Source organism: Pongo abelii, chromosome 18, assembly GCF_028885655.2.
Source record: "Pongo abelii isolate AG06213 chromosome 18, NHGRI_mPonAbe1-v2.0_pri, whole genome shotgun sequence".
Taxonomy (NCBI): Eukaryota; Metazoa; Chordata; class Mammalia; order Primates; family Hominidae; genus Pongo; species Pongo abelii.
Genome location: NC_072003.2, coordinates 433,609 through 454,598, shown reverse-complemented (window position 1 = coordinate 454,598; position 20,990 = coordinate 433,609). Strand labels below are relative to the sequence as shown.

The window sequence follows — 20,990 nt, the reverse complement described above, 5'->3', positions numbered from 1 at the left end:
TTTTTCTGCGCTCCTTCCCGGGTAGGGTAAGTGGGGCCCGGGAGAACAAGCACCGCCCCGCCCGTGCCGCCCTTCGCGGAAACGCCAGGGCCGCACATAGCCAACGGTGCCTTGAGCTGCTGCTGCTGTCTGCGGGGTGTTTTTTACGGTCCCTAAAGGCGGAAGCGGGGGCGGGACGAAGGGGTAGACGGATGGCTTTTGCAGCCAGTCAGCGGTGGGAGGAGGTCCAGGCGCGACACATCGACTTCCGGTTCCGGTGGGCTCTGGGTTCAGCTCCCCGAAAGGTGGGCGCGGGCAGGTGGGATGTGGGGGGGCGCCGGGGCAGAAGGGGAGGGGCAGGTGGGTGCGGGACAGGGGCCGGAGTGAGAACCGGGGGCCGGGGTAGCGGGTAGGAGGTGAGAGCGGAGGCAGGGGTAGGTGAGAGCCGGGGGCCGGGGTAGGGGGTGAGAGCCGGGGGCCGGGGTAGGGGGTGAGGGCCGGGGGCCGGGGTAGGGGGTGAGGGCCGGGGGCCGGGGTAGGGGGTGAGGGCCGGGGGCCGGGGTAGGGGGTGAGGGCCGGGGGCCGGGGTAGGGGGTGAGGGCCGGGGGCCGGGGTAGGGGGTGAGGGCCGGGGGCCGGGGTAGGGGGTGAGGGCCGGGGGCCGGGGTAGGGGGTGAGGGCCGGGGGCCGGGGTAGGGGGTGAGGGCCGGGGGCCGGGGTAGGGGGTGAGGGCCGGGGGCCGGGGTAGGGGGTGAGGGCCGGGGGCCGGGGTAGGGGGTGAGGGCCGGGGGCCGGGGTAGGGGGTGAGGGCCGGGGGCCGGGGTAGGGGGTGAGGGCCGGGGGCCGGGGTAGGGGGTGAGGGCCGGGGGCCGGGGTAGGGGGTGAGGGCCGGGGGCCGGGGTAGGGGGTGAGGGCCGGGGGCCGGGGTAGGGGGTGAGGGCCGGGGGCCGGGGTAGGGGGTGAGGGCCGGGGGCCGGGGTAGGGGGTGAGAGCCGGGGGCCGGGCCAGGCTGCGGTGACTGCGAGCCCCCACCTTCCGCCAGGCTCGCGATGCCTCTACACAAGTATCCCGTGTGGCTCTGGAAGCGGTTGCAGCTACGGGAGGGCATCTGTTCCCGCCTGCCCGGCCACTACCTGCGCTCCCTGGAGGAGGAGCGGACGCCCACTCCCGTGCACTACAGGCCTCACGGGGCCAAGTTCAAGATCAACCCCAAGAACGGGCAGCGGGAGCGTGTGGAGGACGTGCCCATCCCCATCTACTTTCCCCCCGAGTCCCAGCGGGGGTTGTGGGGCGGCGAGGGCTGGATCCGGGGCCAAATATATGCCAACAACGACAAGGTGGGTCGGCAGGCGGGCTTCAGGGGCTCCTCTCAGGGCTTGGCTGTGCCGGCTCTGTGCCGGACGCCCCGGGTACCTGGAGAGACGTGGGTGGGCCCTGGGGATTACAGCCTGCAGGAGACACAGCTCCGGCAAAGGAGCACGCTGAGCAAAGAACCGCAGTTCTGGCAAACAGGACTGATAAATTAGGGGTGAGGTGGGGTGATTCAGGCCGGGGGAGCAACCAGAGGCTGTGGGGAGTCGAGGTAAAGTTAGGATGGGGAGGAGGCCTGTGTGATGAGCAGAGCAGGTGGGGGAGGCGAGCAGAGCTTCGAGGCTGCTTGTGGTGGACTTCCTGGCGGGACTGCTGAAGCCTCTGGGGAGACTTGTGTCACCTCCAGGTTGGAATGTGACGCCCTGTGAACTGTGGGGTCGCACATGTTTCTGAAACACATGCAGCAACCATGTGACAAGGGCGGGAACGCCCAGCTTGCTGGGGAGCAGCTGACTTCTGGGTACACAGCCAGGACCCGGGTCGGGCTGGGGCGGCACTGGGCTGGGGGCCGGCCCACTCAGCTCCAAGTCCCCAGTCTGACAGCAATGGTTCTGTGATGGAGCCTCCCGGGGGGTGGGGGGCGGTGAGGGCAGTTGCCCTGGGCCCCTCTTGGTCTGTAGAAGAAAGCAGCAGTACTCATGGAGGTTCTGTTGCACCCTCAGCTCTCCAAGAGGCTGAAGAAGGTGTGGAAGCCACAGCTGTTTGAGCGAGAGCTCTACAGTGAGATCCTAGACAAGAAGTTCACAGTGACTGTGACCATGCGGACCCTGGACCTCATCGATGAGGCTTACGGGCTCGACTTTTACATCCTCAAGGCAAGCAGGGTGGGGCGAGTCAGTGCACAGCAGGGTCCGGGATGGGCCAGTCAGACTCAAGGGAGCCCCAGGTCAGCATCACACCGGGGCACGCTGGCATCTGCACAGGAGGGTCACTGGGAAAGTGTGAGTGGGGCCATGCCCCTTTCTGGCCAGCGCCAGTGGCATTTCCTGCCTGCACGAGAGGCTGTCGCTCTGTGGGTGGCTGACTTGCCCATGGGGCCTGAGCAAGCATAGCCACCCCTTTCCCTGCTCTTGGACTTGCTTCTGTCCTGATCCCACCCCCCGTGCTGGGGTGCTGACGTGGCCCCACCTGGGCCTTCTCTGTCCTGTCCTGGGACCACCAGCGGCTAGAGAGGAGCCAGGTGGGTTGGCTGGAAGGGTAGGCGGGGCCCTGCCACCAGCACCTGGCCCCATGTGAGCCTTCTGCCAGACCCCGAAGGAGGACCTGTGCTCCAAGTTTGGGATGGACCTGAAGCGAGGAATGCTGCTGCGGCTTGCCCGGCAGGACCCCCAGCTGCACCCCGAGGACCCTGAGCGGCGGGCAGCCATCTACGACAAGTACAAGGTGAGGGTTTCCATCCCGCTCCCTATACCTGGGGCCTCCTGGCCCAGCCCTGGACCTCACCGCCCTTTCCATCTCTGCCTGCCTAGGAATTTGCCATCCCAGAGGAGGAGGCAGAGTGGGTGGGCCTCACGCTGGAGGAGGCCATTGAGAAGCAGAGACTCCTGGAGGAGAAGGTGAGTGTGTGAGCACCAGCCGCTGCTGCCTGCCCAGAGCCTGGTGTTCAGGGTCTGGGAGTGTGCTGCCTTGGAGAGAACCTGCACGAGGGGCTGGTGCACTGAGTGGGCTTGGGGAAGAGCTGCTGCTCTGCATTGCCCACCCAGCGGAGCATGGCCCGCTCCCTCCCCTCGAAGTCCCCACCCTGTCCTGTCCCAGGACCCTCAGTAGGAGAAGTGGGTTCCTGCACGGAGGGTTTGCTCAGCCACCAGCATCCCAGGGTCTGGAGCTTGAGGTAGCTGTCAGGACAGGGAGCCCCTGATGGCATGGCAGCTGGCTGCCCCCATTCCCTCTGTTTATCCACGACCACAGGGATGGGACAGGGGCATGTGTGTGCCTCGGCGTCCCCAAGGGAGGGGGTTCCTCATCTCACCCACAGGGCTCTGCCTTCCAGGGCCTCTGATGTCCCGGTTCCTCTGGGCGGCAGCTGCTGATCCCATCCCCACCGGAACTCCAGCTGCCCTGGGCTTCCCTGGCCTCACCATGAGCCCCTCTCCCCTTCAGGACCCTGTACCTCTGTTCAAGATCTATGTGGCGGAGCTGATCCAGCAGCTGCAGCAGCAGGCACTGTCAGAGCCGGCGGTGGTGCAGAAGAGAGCCAGTGGCCAGTGACCACACAGCTCCTCCATGCCTGACCAACAGGCCCAGCCTTCCCTGCCAGGCCCTTTGCACTGAGGACACAGATCCCGGGGAGCTGTGAGGGCTACCGGTGGGCAGTGGGTGGATCCTGGTTTCGTGTGCTGCCGATGCACCTTCCAGCCCGGGGCCAGCTTGGCAGGGATCCCCAGGAGGCCTGGGCCGCCCAGAGGCTCCTCTCAGGCTGGGCCCCCACGTTTGTAGCAGTGTTCCTTGTGCCTGTGGGGCCGGGAGTGAGTAAAGTCTGGGCCAGGCTGTGTGTGTGTGTGTCTTTGCTTTGAGGACTGGCGTTCTCTTTGGGGATTCTGATTCTGTCACCCCTGCCTTTGCTGCCCCTGAGACCTCGGATGAGCCGTGGGCATTGACTCTGGCTGCCCGTCCCCAGCTGAGCTGCAGAGAGTGAGGTTCGAGTCTGTGTTTTGTGTTTTTTTTTTTTCTTTTCTTTTTTTGAGATGGAGTTTTGCTCAGTCACCCAGGCTGGAGTGCAGTGGCACGATCTCGACTCACTACAACCTCCGCCTCCCGGGTTCAAGTGATTCTCCTGTCTCAGCCTCCTGAGTAGCTGGGATTACAGGCACCCCGCTATCATGTATGGCTAATTGTATTTTAGTAGAGAAGGGGTTTCACCATGTTGGCCAGGCTGGGCTTGAACTCCTGACCTCAGGTGACCCACCTGCCTCGACCTACCAAAGTGGTGGGATACAGGCGCGAGCCACCTCCCCTGGCCGGATTCTGTGTCTTTCTTTCCTCTGGCAGAGGGTCTGGTGTAGCTGGGGGCATCCAGGGGTGCAGCCGAATGAGGCCCATTCCCTCTCCATTGCACATTCCTGCCCTTCTCGAACATTCTTCAGAGCAGGGCAACGGAGGCTGTGGCCTGGCTCTGCAGGGACTGGAAGGAACCAGGAGGGGCAGGCCCTCAGAGGGCCCTGCTGGTGCAGGTGCCTGAGTCAGGAGCCTCTCCCTGGTCAGCACTGTCATGGCGAGTGGTACAGAGGTGGGGGCGACACGAACTTGGGGACCTGCGACCTTGGTGTCCCCTCCTGCTACCTCCCACCTGACCTGAAGGGTGGAGGTATGGCCAGTGGGAAGCCGGGCTGTATACCCTAAGGCATTTCCCACCCTGAGGTTTGGGGGTACCTGACCCTCTCCCCATACCCTTACCTGGAAATCCTGATCCTCCAGACCCATTCGGTTCTCCCAGGGAGCACAGGGAGCGCTCCCCCAGCCGCATGTGCAGAATGACAAGGGGGGTTTATGTCCCCTGAGCCTAAGCCAGCCCCAGCTGGTGGCAGGATGGGGTGAACTGGAGGCAGCTGCCCGACGTGGGCCTGCTGGCTGATTGAGGGGCCCCTGGCTCCCAAGGGGGCTGTGGCAGAGTCCAGAGAGAGTGTGCAGTTGGCCCTGCTGGACTGCAGAGGAGCACGTGGCTCCCAGGGCCACAAGGGGTCACTGGGTCAGGACCTGCCTGGTTCAGAGCCCTAGGAGGGCCCCCGAGGTCTCCGTCCACACTGGGCACCTCTGCCCACATGTCCTGCTGGTCCCCACACCAGCGCCTTCATGTGATGCCCCTGCTCTGTGAACGAGCTTGAAAAAATTTTAGGCTGGGCACGGTGGCTCACACCTGTAATCCCAGCACTTTGGGAGGCCGAGGCGGGTGGATCACGAGGTCAGGAGATAGAGACCATTCTGGCTAACACAGTGAAACCCTGTCTCTACTAAAAATAGAAAAAATTAGCTAGGCGTGGTGACACACGCCTGTGGTCCCAACTATTTGGGAGGCTGAGGAAGGAGAATCGCTTGAACCTGGAAGGCATAGCTTGCGGTGAGCTGAGATCGCGCCACTGCACTCCAGCTTGGGTGACAGAGCGAGACTCTGTCTCAACAAGGAAAAAAAAAAAAAGGCTGGGCGCGGTGGCTCACGCCTGTAATCCCAGCATTTTGGGAGGCCGAGGCGGGGGGATCACGAGGTCAGGAAATGGAGACCATCCTGGCTAACACGGTGAAACCCCGTCTCTACTAAAAATACAAAAAAATTAGCCAGGCGTGGTGGCGGGTGCCGGTAGTCCCAGCTACTCTGGAGGCTGAGGCAGGAGAATGGCGGGAACCCGGGAGGCGGAGCTTGCAGTGAGCAGAGATCGCACCACTGCACTCCAGCCTGGGTGACAGAGCGAGACTCGTCTCAAAAAAATAAAAATAAAAATTATGGCCGGGCACTGTGGCTTACACCTGTAATCCCAGCACTTTGGGAGGCTGAGGTAGGCAGATCACCTGAGGTTAGCAGTTCAAGACTAGTCTGGACAACATAGTGAAGCCCCCATCTGTACTAAATACAAAAAATTAGCTGGGTCTGGTGGCACACACCTGTAATCCCAGCTACTTGGGAGGCTGAGGCAGGAGAATTGCTTGAACCCGGGAGGTGGAGGTTGCAGTGAGCTGAGATTGCACCATTGCACTCCACCTGGGCAACAAGAGCAAAACTGTCTAAAAAAAAAAATTTTATGAAAAAGACAGTGCTCAGCCAGCTCTGTGGGGCCATAAGGCTCAGCCCAGCTGCCCACACCATGAGTGCTGTTCCACGCCCCAGCTCTAACCAGAGTTGGGATGTTCTGGCCACTCCCTGCCCTGCAAAGTTCCCGTGTTCAGCTGTGAACTTAAGCCAAGCCCCCTCCAGCCCCTCGGCCTGCCCCTGACTCCCTGATGGTGTGTGTGTCCAGCACCTCCCAGCTCAGGCCTCGGCGGCTGCCCCTCACTCACCACCTGCTCTTTCCCGCCCCAACCAAGGCCCCAGGGTAAGCAGGGCTCCTGCCAAGGCCCATAGGGCTTCCTGGGTCAGACTGTGGGGGCCCCAAGAGGTTAGGGGCCAGGCTTGGCAATGGGCTGGTAGGCGCTGGCCTCGGTCCCCCTATGGGCCATGGTGGAACGCGCTTATCAGTGTCCTGACCTGTGTTGACTCAGAGTGGTGGGTCTGGGACCAGGCTGCCAGCTGGCCCGTGGGAGGAGCTGCATTTGGCCTCAGCAGGTTACCTCTTCTGCCAGTCACCTTGCTGGAACCCGTGGCTGTTTAGTCCTCCCACAGGGGAGGCCAGGCCGGACTGAGGTGGGGTCTGGGTGTGGCCAGGGCCCTGACTACTTTCTGGTCAGAGGCCACAAAAGTCCTTGACTGAGAAGACGGTAAGAGGCCTTCCGTGAATGCCGGACCCATCCCCCAAGATCAAACCGTGACTCAGGTCTGGGTCAGACCCAGCAGCTGGATCCAGCATGCTATTCTGCCTTCTGGGATGTGGGGAGGGGTTCCAGGGACTGTACCGGCTCCAGCATGTGCGTGGGGAACCGAGAACTGAGCTGGGAGCCTGGGCAGCCAACCTGGGAATGGCTGCCGGCCACCCTTCCCCACCCTCCCTGAGCCCACCCCACCCCTTCCCCCTTCCCCGCGCCCCACCCCACCCCTTCCCCCCTCCCCGCACCCACCCCTTCCCCCCTCCCCGCACCCACCCCACCCCTTCCCCCCTCCCCCCCACCCCTTCCCCCCTCCCCACGCCCCACCCCTTCCTCCCCACCCCCTCCCTGCGCCCCACCCCTTCCTCCCCACACCCACCCCTTCCCCCCCCGCACCCACCCCACCCCTTCCCCCCCACACCCACCCCTTCCCCCCCGCACCCACCCCTTCCCCCCCGCACCCACCCTTCCCCCCCGCACCCACCCCTTCCCCCCCGCACCCACCCCTTCCCCCCCGCACCCCCCCACCCCTCCCCCCACCCACCCACCCCTTCCCCTCCCCGCACCCACCCCACCCCTTCCCCCCCTCCCCGCACCCCACCCCACCCCTTCCCCCCCCTCCCCGCACCCCACCCCACCCCTTCCAGAGCCAGGCCGGGCTGGGGCCACCAGACCCTCCTTCTGCCGTCCTCACCAATCACACCTGTCAGGCTCCTTCCTGAAGTGTCGGACTCCGTCTCTGAGAACGGCCAGTTCTCCCTCACTGAGGCCTGCAGACCCTCAGGCACCTGGAGCGGAAGAGGGATCTGTGCAGAGCAAGATCAACCCCACAGGAGGCAGAGCTGCCCTGGGCCGGCCTGCACCAGCCCCAGCCTCTCAGAGCCCTCAGGGGCCAGGAGTTCCCCACCGTGTGTCCCAGGCTTGGCAGAGGCCATGTGTTTCCATGACAACAGTCAGCCGCGGTGTCGGGCAGAGAATGGGCTGTGGACCTGAGGGTGGACTCCAGGGTGGACCCTCACCGTGGCTATGGGCAGGGATCCCTTGGGGGTAGAAAACTGGAGGCCTGGAAGGGGCGTCAGTGACCCCATCACTGCACATAGAGACGGGGAAGCCAAGGCCAGGAAGGGTTAGGGTGGAATGGATGTGAGGCTGGCCTGAGGCACCCAGTCCCAAGTCCACGTCTGACCCCTGACCCCAAGGGTCTCGCCTGCTTTCTGAGTCCTGCTCAGGTGCACAGAAGCAGTAGGATAGTGGAGGGAAGGGCATGGAGAGCGGGCGGGCCCTCTGGGTCGCTTGGCACCTCTGCTCCTGTCCTGTGCCCCCGTCAGGGTGCTGGGAGCCCAAGGGAGCTGCCGGGAGACTGCTGTGTGTCCTGTGGGCCTGCTTAGGGCTCCGCCTCCACCTTCAGTCCTTGGCCGCCCTCTCCCTCTCACCAGTGCCCGTCTGTAACTCCAGCCCTCTGCCGGCCCCAGGCACGGCCTGGGTTGTGTGGGGCTCCCAGGCTCCCTTGAGTCCCTGTCCCTCCGACACCCACCAGCCACCCAAGCTGGAACCCTGGCCACATGGCCACACCCAGCAGCCTGGGCTCCCGCGCAGTCCTGGCTCCCTCTGCTGCAGTGCCCCGCAGCCCTCCCTAGGCTGGCTCCAGCCCTGGACCATCCTCCCCAACCACTGCTTGCTGTCCCAGGGTGGTGTCCCTACCCACACCCTGTCTCCAGACAAGCTGGTAGCTCTGAGCATGGCATGGGAAGGGCTTCAAGGCTGGGTTCCATCCTGGGACAGGCGGCTTACAACCAGGCCAGTGCGAAGAAGCTTGGAGCCAGACCCAGAGTCCTGGGGGAGCAGCCGCGGCCCGAGAACCCCGGCACCCAGAGTCCTGGGAGAGCAGCCATGGCCGGAGACCCCTGGTGCTAAGTCCTGGGGGAGCAGCCACAGCCCGAGAACCCCGGCACCCAGAGTCCTGGGAGAGCAGCCGCAGCCCGAGACTCCCAGCGCCCAGGCCCATGCCAAGCCCGGTTCCCTGGGACTGGCCCCGAAGTTGCTCTCTTGAAGGTGGATCCCCATGGACCATGCTCCAGGCTCCCCTGGCTCCCGGGTCCCTCTGATGGCCTTGGTAGTGGCCTCCCTGGGCTGCAGCAGCCCAAGGCTCTCGCTTGCTCCTTGCAGCCCTGCAGCTGTTCATCACCAGATTCTGCTCATCAGGTGCTGGGCCTGGACCAGAAAGTGGGACTCAGCTTCCCAGGCTTAGGGGAGGCCTTCGAAGGGGACCTGGCCAGGCAGTGTTGCTGTCAGGGCACTTGGACAAGCCAACACTGTTTCTGGCTGTCACGGGGCTGGGGGCAGGGGGTGGTTCCGGGGATGCTCAGTGCCCTGCAATGCCCAGGATGTCCACGGGTGACGGTTGAGAAAGCTCATCTCCGGACATACGGGAAAGCTTTGCCAGGGGCCAATGCTGGTGCGCCCTGGAGGGAAGAGGCATTCTTGGGACGCAAGAGGGCACTGCAGCCCAGGGGAGAGCAGGTGCAGCCGCAGGTGTGTGACTGATGGCCAGACGGTCTACTCAGTGTGGCCAAAGACCCAGAGTCCTGCCCGGCGGGAACCCGAGGTCCAGGGACCAAGGCCACGGGAGGGGCCTCAGGGGGCTTGTGAGACGGGACTGTGTGAGCACATGCGTGTATTCCATGGGCCTCAGCTAACGAGAGGGTGGCGGAGTGGACTGTGGGTGGAGACAAAGCTTGCAGCCTTTGCCATCTGAGGTGGGAGAGAGCTTGGCTCTGCCCACTAGGGCTGGGAAGTTCTCCCTGCTCCCCCTTCCACTGCTCCCACCCTTTATTTTCCCACCAGACTGGGCCTGGCCCTCAGCCCCTGGGGCAAGCCGGACCTGAAGTCCTCCTCCCAGCAGGGGCTGCAAGGCCAGTGCTTCTGCCTCTGCTGGGGGTCAGACAGGGCACAGCGTGGCCCCAGACAGGCCAGGAGAGGGGCAAGGACCCCACACACTGGACATGAATGAAACACGCGCAAACGCTTAACAGCTGTTGTGGGGACAGCTACCATGCAGCCATGTCCACCTCGTTCCTCCAAGGGGACCCTGGCATGGGCCCACGGGCAGCGCCGCCTGCTCCCTCAGCAGTCAGGAGTGGCTCGGGGGTGGCGGTGTCTAAAGGGGCTGGTTGCCATGGCTACCATAGGGTTCCGAGGCCCGTCATCTGGTCCCTGCCTCAGCCAATCGGCGGCGGGAGCCCGAGCTGCAGCCCAGAGTCACGCTTTTGCCTCCCAGCCACACAGTGGCCAAGAGCAGGGACCTGCTTCCCAGAGTGGCTGAAAGTGCTCGGACGGACGGCCAAGCCCATCATGGCAGACAGCGGGACCGTGGGGCGTGAGCAGGCACACGGAGCCAGGCAGGTGAGGTAAGCCGGGCAGGCGGCCGGGCGGACAGGTGGACGCGCCTCCTCTGCCCATTGTTCTCGCGGCTGCGGCCCTGCCCTTGGCCCACCCCACCCTCGAGCGCGAGCCCACACGCAGCGCCCGCACCCTCACCCTCAGACCCTCTCCGGGTGTCCCAAGGAAGGGTCAGGGGAAGAGACAAAGGGAGCAGGGTGAGGCAGGATGAATCCTGACGGACCTCGGACCCCAAAACCGCCCTGGTGGGTCTTCCACGTCAGGTTTCACATGGAGGCGGCATCAAAGACCCCCGACTGATCCAGGCCGGCGTCCCGGCCACCGCTCCAGGGCTAGGCGACAAGCCATGTCAAGTCGGTGCCGTTTAAGCAGCATTTTTTCGAGAAAAAAAAAAAAGAAACAGAAGCGATAAAAAGAAAAAAAATGTCCACCTATGACAGGGGAAGCGGCCAGCCCGATGGATCAGAAGCGCCAAATCCCATTACTCGGGACTTCAGGGACAGGCCCTGCAAGGGCAGCTGCGATTAAGAGCTTGTCAATGGAGTCTCCTTTAGAGATCAAAGCGGGGCGTGCTTGTGTGTGTGTGCGTGTGCACGTGTGTGCGTGCAGGAGCGGACACCGTGGGGTGACAGCAGAGAGGTCGTGCACCGAAGCACCATGGGGCCCATACGTCGCCGACGCGGCCATCTCCACACTGCTTGTGTCCTTGCTGCCGTGTGCGACGTGTGGGGAGGCGGCTGGGGGCCTGGGCTGGGTACCTGGTCCCAACACCTGCACCCTTTCAAAGGCCTCCACCTCCTGCTAGAGGCCATCCCTTCCCCACGTTCTGCCCAGAGGAGCCCGCAGGGGCCGAGCCGGGTGTGAGGACAGCCGTGGCTGCGTCTCCTCCCCCTGACCACGCCTTGCTGCCCACAGAGGCCTTGAGCTCTCTGTTGGCCTGGCAGGCGCGCCCTGGGGGTTCAAAGCTCCCGTCGACACGATTGTTAGGTTATTAGGTAAACTCTGAGAAGCAAATCTTTTAATCCACTGTGGCTAATCCAGTGCACTTTTGTTTGCCACGACAGACGCTGCGGCAACAAAGGGGCCTGGGGCCCAGCACACACAATCACACACTCAGAACTTGGCCGCAGCCGCAGGGTTCCTAGGCAGCGGAGAGAGACATCTTGGGACAGCCGAGCAGAGGGAGGCAGCAGAGGGCACAGGTGGGCAAGGGCAAAGGCAGCTGCCCGCTGGGGGCCGCACTTCCTCACCTCACCTCCTGTTTAATGTCCCCTTGCCAGCTCGAGGGGGAACCGCTGGGCACTGGGGTGTGCAGGCATCGGGGCCACGGGGGATAGTGGGTAGAAGGACAGATGAGCACCAACGGGGGGGCGGCAGCGCCCAGAGAGGCCTGTGGGATAGAGGCCGTCAGGGCAGGGAAGGGCGTTCAGGTGAGGGAACAGCAGGGACAAGGACTGTGGTCGGTGTGGCAGGGGCAGGAGTGCCCCCAACAAGGACAGGAAGCAGCCTGAGGCTGCCCAGGGAGGTGGGACGTCACCTGCTGCTTCCCGAAGTCAGCGCGAGGCCCCTCGAGGCATGGCCCCTGCACTTGGATGCCACCTTTCTTTGGGAAAACAGCACTGAGGTTGGGGGAGGCGAGCAGGCCCTGCCCTGTGCTCACAATGTGCCTGGGACACCAGACCTGGGCCATGGGCAGCCGTGGGCTCCATCCCGCCACCTGGCCTGTCAGAGAGGGTCACACATGGACCTCTGGGACTGTGAGTCCAGGTCAGAACGATCACTTTGCCGAGGGGGACACTGGCACATGGAGGTGCCTGCTTTGCCCAGGGCTACAGGCTGGCCCAAGACAAGGATGGGCACTCAGGTCTCCTGGGAGGCAGGAGCCAGGCCAGGCCCAACAGTCCCCTGATGTCAGCAGCTCCCGAGTTGGGCAGTGGTGGCCGCTCTCCCCTCCTACTTCCCCAGCCCCTGCGGCCGGGCTGGTGATCAGTGGCTGTTCTGACCAGGCACCCTCCAGGCAGGCCTACTTGACCATATCCTGGTATCCACCTGGCCCCAGTCCCAGCCCCTGGACACCCTGGGGTCCGAACTCTTCAGAAAGGCAGTGCAGGAGGGCTCCCCTCAGGACACTGGGAGGTGTGGACAGTACCCTGGGAAGGAGGGGACTGCCTCTGGGCCACCCGGCTGGCCAGGCCCCCGCCCTGTTGCCAGTGCTTTCCTGTTGGCCTTGGTGTCCTGACCCTTGACCCCTGGAGGCCAGCGGGAATGTGGGGACTGTCAGGTCTGCTGGATGGGGCTGGGCGCAGGCAACGTGGGTGACGGCAGGTCTGGGGCCTGCCCCAGGGGACAAGCATGGACCCCGAGCCAGCTGGGACAAGCACTGTGGCCACAGCAGCTGTTTCTTTTTCTTTTTTTTTTTGAGATGGAGTCTCACTCTGTTGCCCAGGCTGGAGTGCCGTGGCACAATCTTGGCTCACTGCAACCTCTGTCTCCTGAGTTCAAGCGATTCTCCTGCCCCAACCTCCCCAGTAGCTGAGATTACAGGGGCCTGCCACCACACCTGGCTAATTTTTTGCATTTTTAGTAGAGATGGGGTTTCACCATGTTGGCCAGGCTGGTCTCGAACTCTTGACCTCAGGTGATCCGCCTGCCTCAGCCTCCCAAAGTGCTGGGATTACAGGTGTGAGCCACCGAGCCTGGCCACACACAGCACCTGTTTCTTTGGGCCCCTGCCCCACAGCGGCTGAGTGGTTCACCCTCCACCTCTCTGTGGGTGGGTCCTCCTGACCACAGGTGCCCAGCCAATGGTGGGTCCCGGGGGCAGAGGCCATCAGGTCATCCGTGGCCATGGTGACAGTCACATTGACCTGCTATTGGAGCCAGGGCATATGAGGTAGGGCCCTGCTCCCCTTCCCCCAGGCCTCTGCCTTTCGTGGGGACCAGGATCACTCCTGGGGCATCTGCCCTGCGGAGGCAGCTTTGGCTGAAGAGCTACGTGGACAACTGCAAACAGGAAGCATGTTGCAACACAGTTGGATGACACACCTGCCCGACAGGTGTGAGGGTGAGAGGAGGAAGGACCTATCAAGGGGCACATCAGTGCTAAGGGGGCTCCAGATGTGGAGGCCGGGGAGGCCCCAGCCCAAAGTGACACCAACAGCTGGGATGGCCCAGGAAACCCCTGGCAGGGTGTGTCTCTCAGGAAGGTGGCAGAACCTCCATGCCAGGCCCCAGGCCACCGTGGGGTGATGTGGCTGCCATCAGCCGTGACCACTACCCTGCTGGACACAGACACTGCCCAGTGGTCAGTTCCACCTCTCAGGGCCTCAGCCGTGATGCCCGTCTCCCTCCAGTGAGTTAACTTACACAGACCGTTCCACGGGACCATAACTGTTACATCACTGTAGACATTCCTGAACAGGCAAAGAAGAAAACGGAACTTCGTGCTTCTGCTTCCAATAATAACACATGGACCATTTTGAGTCTTCTTGCCCTTTTTTATTTTTATTTTTTTGAGATGGAGTTTTGCTCTTGTTGCCCAGGCTGGAGTGCTGTGGCACGATCTCAGCTCACTGCAACGTCCGCCTCCCAGATTTAAGCAATTCTCCTGCCTCAGTGTCCCAAGTAGATGGGATTACGGGCATGTGCCACCACGCCTGGCTAATTTTGTAATTTTAGTAGAGACGGGGTTTCTCCATGTTGGTCAGGCTGGTCTCGAACTCCCAGCCTCAGGCGATCTGCCTGCCTTGGCCTCCCAAAGTGTTGGGATTACAGGCGTGAGCCACCGCACCTGGCCCAGTGTCAGGTCTTGCTCTCACCCAGACTGGAGTGGAGTGGCACCATCTCAGCTCACTGCAGCCTTGACCTCTCAGGCTCAGGCCATCCTCCCGTCTCAGCCTTCCGTGTACCTGCGACCACAGGCGCACGCCACCATGCCTGGCTAATTAAAAACAATGCTTCTGTAGAGAAAGGGTCTTGCGTTGTTGCCCAGGCTAATCTTAAACTGCTGACTTCAAGTGATCCTCCCGCCTCAGCCTCCCAAAGTGCTGGGATTACAGGTGTGAGCCACTGCACCCGGCCTGCCCAGGCTAATCTTAAACTGACTTCAAGTGATCTGCCCGCCTCAGCCTCCCAAAGTGCTGGATCACAGGTGTGAGTCACTGCGCCCGGCCCACATTTTCTATTTTCACGAAAAGTGCTGCCCCGTGTGCGTGCCCTTGCAGCATGTCTCCGGGGTGTTGCAGCTCCTTGTTCTCTGTCGGGCTTGGGATGGGGGCACAGGCAGCATCTGGCCTCTCCTGTGGGCTTAGAACTGATGGAAAAAGAAGACTCAGGGATGAGAGCTGGGGCTCGCCTTACAGCCTGGAAGGCGGCGGAGGGTGGTGGGGGCTGTGCCTGCGATGGAAAGTGCAGTCCTCCCTCGCCTGAACTGGATGGTCCAAGGCCTCCCTCCCCCTCCAGGGGCCTCCCCTGCCTGCCCACTCCCACCTCTCTCACCTATGGACTGAGCGGGGGGGCAGAGAAGGGGCAGACAGGAAGAGGCTGAACCCGAGGCTTCCCTCAGCCTCCAGAACCCTGGATCAGAACCGTCCGTCCTCTTCCCCCGCTCCCCTTACACTGGTGCAGGGTCGGTGGCTACAGTGTCCATCTCTGCAGCTGGCTGTCTCCACCACACATCGTACAGCGGCAAACACTCCCCAGCTAATGTCCTTGGCGTGTCTTCCAGGGTTTCCTTTGGGTCATTTTTTATAAGTGGTCTTTCTCAGTTAAGTGGATAAACACACTTAAGGCATGAAAACTCACTTTATTATTTTCTTAATTTTTATTTCTTGGAGACACGGTCTTACTCTGTTGCCCAGGCTGGCGTGTAGTGGCTCAATCACAGCTCACTAAAGCCTCCAACCCCTGGGTTCAAGTGATCCACCTGCCTCGGCCTCCCGAGTGGCTGAGACCATAGGTGCGCAACACCACACCCAGTTAGTTTTTAAAAATTGTTTAGTAGAGACAAGGTCTCATGATGTTGCCCAGACTGGTCTTGAACTCCTAAGCTTAAGCGATCCTCTGGCCTTGGCCTCCCAAAGTGCTAGGACTACAGGTATGAGCCACCGTGCCTGGCCTTTTCTTTATTTTTATTTTTTTGAGACAGAGTCTTGTTCTGTCTGCACCCAGGCTGGAGTGCAATGGGGCGATCTCGGCTCACTGCAACCTCCGCCTCCCAGGTTCAAGCGATTATCCCGCCTCAGCCTCCTGAGTAGCTGGGACTACAGGTGTGCGACACCACGCCTGGCTAATTTTTCTATTTTTAGTAGAGATGGGGTTTCACCATGTGGGTCAGGCTGGTCTCGAACTCCTTACCTCGTGATCCACCTGCATCGGCCTCCCAAAGTGCTAGGATTACAGGCGTGAGCCACCGCTCCTGGCCAGCCACTTTATTTTCAAAGTATTCTTTTTAGGCTGGGCATGGTGGCTTGGGCCTGTAATCCCAGCAATTTGGGAGGCCGACGCAGGTGGATCCCTTGAGCTCAGGAGTTAGAGACCGGCCTGGGCAACATGATGAAACCCTGTCTCTAGCAAAAATACAAACAATTAGTGGGGTGTGGTGCACACGCCTGTAATCCCAGTTACTCGGGAGGCTGAGGTGGGAAGATCACTTGAGCATGGAAGGTGGAGGCTGCAGTGAGCCAAAATCATGCCACTGGGCTCCAGCCTGGGCAACAGAACGAAACTCCGTCTCCAAAAACCAACAAACAAAAAGACATACCTTTTACGTCTACATTGAAGAAAATAATTTCATGTCTGCTCTTAAGTGTTTCATTTGGTGCCTAGAAACAAAACCTGATTAAATGTCATCTACAGTCAATCAAATAAAAGCCTTCGTGGCAAACTTGCGCTCGAAGCACAGGGCGTTTGCCTCTTCAAGGAGCTCTGTGAGGAAGGGAGGTGGCTGAACCTCACCCTGCACACCACAGGCCCCCGCGCGCCTCCCTGCTCCTCCTCAGGGCCTTCCTCTACCTCTCTTCTGCCTGGCCTGCCTCTGGTCTCCCCCTACCCCCGCTAGGATCAGAGAATCTCCCCTCCACACCCACACCACAACCTACTTTAGAAGGGCTGCTGCGTTTCCTCCAGGCTTTCTGACTCCCTTCCTGTCCCTGCAGGGGAGGGGCCCCGAGGAGCTGGAGGCCGAAGGACCTTGTTCTGGTCCCAGGGCCTGGGGACACCTGCCACCGAGGGCCAAGAGGAGGATGGACGTGGACACAGACCCGAGAGCCTGGCCTGGCCGCAGCGGCAGCTCTGCAGAACCAAGGCAAGAATTGGGGACCTTGTTGGGAGTCGGGGAGCAGCCCATGGGCCAGCGTCTGAGGTCCTCCTGTCTGTCTGGCCACTCAGGACTCCCTCATCCCTGGAAACTGTGCTTTACCTGGAGGCCACCCACTCTGTCTCCTCTAAGGTTCTGAGGCTGAATGGGCTGGGGGGCTTGCGGGAAGGCCCCAGTGTCCAGCACTGTGGGACCTGGCAGGGTGCCTGAGGCCAGGACCCAGCAGGGCCAAGTGTTGGCCTAACAGTGCAGCTTCGTTCATATCCCCAGCCCCTGCCCACCTGCTCTGAGCATGGTGATGGCCCTGGGAGGTGGGCCTGGGCCCTTGGCAGGCTGGGAACAGCCTAGTGGCTCTTGTCCCATGCTGCCCCCTTTCCCACACAGCGACGCTGGCATCAGACACCATGCTGAGTGCTGGCAGGGGCGAGGACTGGGAGGCTTCCACACATGGTTCCCCATGCAGTCCCACCTGTGGGCATCTGGTGGGGGGTGGGCTGGAGGCTCAGGGAGCCTGGAGCTGGGACTTCTGTGCTTGCCTGGGAGCTCTGAAGGATGAGGCTGGGCATCCAGGGTGACACAGCCCAGGGAAAGACATGGGGGTGATGTGAGAGGTGCCTGGAGGGAGCTGGCGGGCATGGATATGACGGACACGGAAGCACGGAGGCGGGCAAGTGGCCAGACGCATCTAGGGGAAGGTGTGGGGGAGGCGCCGTTAGGAAGGGCCCTGAGGGGCTGTGGGCACCAGGGAGCCTTGGGAGGCCTAAAGCAGAGGGCAGACAGATGAGGGCTGTTGGCTCAGGTGTGGGGCGGATGAGGTGGGGAGCCCTCACCCAACAGGAGGCGAGCTGGTCCTGTGTGGCGTGAACTGCAGCGGTCTCCTCTGTGAAATGGGGGTATAGCTGACCCCAGGCGGCTGCCTGGAGCATCCCGGGAGGTGCCAGGCCCAATAGTGCTCTGGGAAGGACAGGGCCCTGGGCTGTTGTGGAAGGCGGCAGATCCTGGTACTCACATCCTCCTCCTTGGGGAGGGCCTGATGGTCGGCTGAGGCCTGGGTGGAGAGCAGAGGGTTGGTTCTGACAGGGTTGGGCTGGCCAGAGCTGGTGCCGGGGCTGCTGCTGGGGGCCCGTGCCTCTCTGCGGTGGGGTGCCTGGGGCTGTGGCCTCATGCTCTGTGGCCTGCAGGGCAAGTGACACGGATCTGGGCAGCCAGGGTGGCAGGATCGGACTGGCCTTTGGCAGGGCCGCTGTGGAGACAGCCCAGGGGAGGGGGTGCCGGAGTCTGGACACTCCAATGGCCTTGCTCTCGGGCTGGCCTGAGCAGCGGAGGGAAGGAGAACCCTTCTCTGATACTAGATGGTGCCTGGGAGAAATCAAGGCAGAGGGTCTTAGCCGGTGGGCTCTTTGGAGGTTGCGGCTCCTGTCCGGGTGACAGCCACCATATATTGGGGCCTAATGTGTTCCCTGGCGCTGTGAGTCCCGGCTGCCTGGGGACTCAGGAGGGTGGAGCCCACCCCACCTTCCAAGGGCCCTGGCCATCCCTGCCTGCCGACCACCCCACTCCTGCGAGCCTGCTTCCCTCACGGCGGCGGACAGGCCGTGGCGGTCCCCATGGGGTCCTCCTGTCCAGGGCCGGCTGGGCAGGGAGCCTCGAGGCCTGCAGCCCCCTGGCTGCCCTCCGATGTACTGGCGGCAGAAAAGTGCTGCGCCCCACGTGCGCCCGTAGGGGCGCGCAGTCCGCCCAGTGCTCCCCACGGCCGCGGCCATTCCAAGCACCTGCAGCGGCGCCTCTCCCACTCCGCACTCCGGGAAGCCAGAGCATCCCGGGCTCCGCTTCCGCGCCGCCCCTCGGGAAGACGGCGCGACCGCGCCCCCGCCACGCCCCGCCCCCGGCAGGCACTGACCACGCCCCCTCTCCCGCCCACGCAGAGACCCCGCCCCATGCTTCTCACCTCGTCTTCTCGCTTCCGGCCCCGCCCCGCGCCCGAGGCCCCGCCCCACGCTCTTTACCTCTTCTGCTCGAGGCGGGCCCCGCCTTACTCCCTGGTTCCCGCCCCACGCCCGAGGCCCCGCCCCGCGCTCTTCACCTCGTCTTCTCGCTTCCGGCCCCGCCCGCGCCCCGGCCCCGCCCCGCGCTCCTCACCTGTCTCCTCGCTGTCGGCCCCGCCCCACGCGCCTCACTTTATCCTCGCGCTTTGAGCCCCGCCCCGCGCCTGAAGCCCCGCCCCACACCCTTTACTTCGTCCCCGCGCTGCCGGCCCCGCCCCGTGTTGAGGCCCCGCCCCGCGCTCTCACCTCGTCCCCGCGCCCCGGCCCCGCCCCCGCACTTCCGGACGCCGCCGGCGGGGGCGCTCGGGCCTGGGCTTCGGCGCTCTGGCTCGGGCTCCGGCTCGGGAGGCGATCGTGGCCGCTGCCGCTGCCAGAGCCGGCCGGAGTCGGCCCGGAGCCGCGTCCACGCGGAGCGGGCGGGTGGGAGCTGGCGGCTGGGCCCCTGCGGCGCCCCCGCGGCCTGCCCCGCGTCCGCCTCCGGGCCGCCGAGCCGCAGCCGCCGAGATGGGGGCCGCCCCGGGCCGCGCCCCCGCCGGGTCCCGCCCGCCGCGCTGCCGCTGAGCGCATGGGCCGGGCCGCGCCGCGCCGCTCCGGGAGCCGGGCCCGGGGTCCCGCCGCCACCGCGCGCGGGTGAGTAGGGCCGGGCTCCGTGGCGGGCTAGGCCGCGCTAGGCCGGGCGGGCGGGACCCGGAAGCGGCGGGGGGCGCGGGTGGCAGACGCGCGTGGGACCGAGGGGGTGGGCGCGCGGGTAGCTGGGGCCGGGGTGTCCCTGGGCAGCGGGACCGGCGGCGCGGTGGCCGCTTGGAGGTCCGAGGCCTCGGGCGCGTCTCGGGGCGCGGAGCAGCTGCAGGGGCCGCGCATCGCGTGCGGGGGCCCCGGGAGAGCCGGGCCTGGAGCCCTCCCCGCCTCCCAGAAGTCGGCAGGAGTCCGGCTGCCCCGGAGGAGGGCACTCCCGCCCGCCCTCGCCGAGGCCGCGTGCCGGGTCCGGGTCGGGGTTCGGCCTGAGTAGCCGCGTGCTCCGGCGTCCGTACCCTCCAGGTTGATGCCTTGCTGCCCAAACACTGGTCTCTCTCTTGGGTGTGGTTCTTAGATTTTACCCCCGCCCTGCACTTTGGAATTTAGCCCCCCGTGAAACCAGAGCTGCACTGCCTGAGCAGTGAAACTTTCAGCTTGGCATTGAAGAAAGTAGAGAAAAACATGTCAGTTCTCTGGGGATTTTTCTCAGCCCATCTATAAGATAATTTTTTTTTTTTTTTTTTGTAGAGGTGGGGTGTCACTATATTGCCCAGCGGGCGTTGAATTCTTGGCCTCAAGCGATCCACCTGCCTCAGCCTCCCAAGGTGTTGGGACTACAGGGGTGACCACCGTTCCCTCTAAGATAATAATAATAATTATTATTTTTTTGAGAAGGAGTCTCGCACTGTAGCCCAGGCTGGAGTGCAGTGGCTCTGTCTTGGCTCACTGCAACCTCCGCCTCCCGGGTTCAAGCAGTTTTCCTGCTTCAGCCTCCTGAGTAGCTAGGATAACAGGCATGCGCCACCACGCCTGGCTAATTTTTGTATTTTTAGTAGAGACAGGGTTTCACCATGTTGACCAGGCTGGCCTGGAGCTCCTGACCTCAGGTGATCCGCCCACCTTGGCCTACCAAAGTGTTGGGATTACAGGCGTGTGCCACCGCGCCTGGCCCCTTCTAAGGTAGTGTATAAAGGGTTCTTATTGTGCATGTCAGCCCCTTGTTTTTGCTCACACTTTTGTTCTCTGCTTCTTCAGGAAGAATCTCGAGCTTACTTGGATCCACAGGCCCTGTTTTGGAGAAAACACAGTCTAAACCGGCTACCCGAGATACTCAGCAATAGCTCGGTTTCAGTTTTTTTTTTTTTTTTTTGAAACAGAGTTTTGCTCTCGTTGCCCAGGCTGGAGTGCAGTGGCGTGATCTCTGCTCACCGCATCCTCTGCCTCCCAGGTTCAAGCGATTCTCCTGCCTCAGCCTTCCCAAGTAGCTGGGATTACAGGCATGCGCCACCAAGCCTGACTAATTTTGTATTTTTAGTAGAGATGGGGTTTCTGTATGTGGGTCAGGATGGTCTTGAACTCCTGACCTCAGGTGATCCGCCCACCTCAGCCTCCCAAAGTGCTGGGATTACAGGCGTGAGCCACCTCACCTGGCCTTGGTTTCAGTTTTAAGATCTCCATTTGGGGACAAGGATGGGAAAGCATGAAAAACACAGTGTTTTTGTTTGATTTTCAGCTGGTGTTGACTTGTCTTGGATTTCTAGTTTCAGAAAAGCTAAGCAGACTTTTTCGGATTACATTGGTCATTGAGAATTTCAGTGATGGGGGAACAAATTACATGTGAAATAGTAGCTGTGAACCTTCAAGAGTTAAATCAATGGACAGCTGGGAAGATGTCAGAGTCGTGTTGTGTTACTTGCC

General features: G+C 62.7%; 2 protein-coding genes across 6 annotated transcripts in view; both read left to right on the top strand.

Moving 5' to 3' along the window:
- Positions 1 to 164: 164 nt before the first annotated feature.
- Positions 165 to 3,836, top strand: MRPL28 (mitochondrial ribosomal protein L28). Of its 2 annotated transcripts, none has more exons than XM_024233311.3 (6): positions 165 to 284; positions 1,021 to 1,315; positions 2,012 to 2,164; positions 2,598 to 2,732; positions 2,819 to 2,905; positions 3,450 to 3,836. In XM_024233311.3, exons 2-6 carry the CDS (start codon positions 1,028 to 1,030, stop codon positions 3,555 to 3,557), a joined length of 771 nt encoding a protein of 256 aa, XP_024089079.1. In that variant the 5' UTR covers positions 165 to 284; positions 1,021 to 1,027; the 3' UTR covers positions 3,558 to 3,836. The 2 variants fall into 2 exon arrangements, with proteins under 2 accessions (XP_024089079.1, XP_054389238.1); XM_054533263.2 differs by having other exon boundaries at positions 248 to 298.
- A 15,227-nt stretch (positions 3,837 to 19,063) lies between these two features.
- The window catches only part of AXIN1 (axin 1), a 69,599-nt gene continuing 67,672 nt past the window's right edge, over positions 19,064 to 20,990 (top strand). For 2 of the 4 annotated variants that reach the window (XM_054533255.2, XM_024233308.3), the window contains exon 1: positions 19,064 to 19,187. The gene's annotated coding sequence lies outside the window, so the exon portion shown is untranslated. The remainder of the gene's footprint in view (positions 19,188 to 20,990) is intronic. The other 2 variants (XM_054533256.2, XM_024233310.3) reach the window with 1 other exon arrangement.

Bases quoted from the DNA above. Each gene is read 5' to 3' on its own strand.
- MRPL28 (XM_024233311.3), top strand. From the start codon at position 1,028: ATGCCTCTACACAAGTATCCCGTGTGGCTCTGGAAGCGGTTGCAGCTA. The intron at 2,165-2,597 runs GCAAGCAGGGTG...GCCTTCTGCCAG, and splicing joins TCGACTTTTACATCCTCAAG to ACCCCGAAGGAGGACCTGTG. The intron at 2,906-3,449 runs GTGAGTGTGTGA...TCTCCCCTTCAG, and splicing joins AGAGACTCCTGGAGGAGAAG to GACCCTGTACCTCTGTTCAA.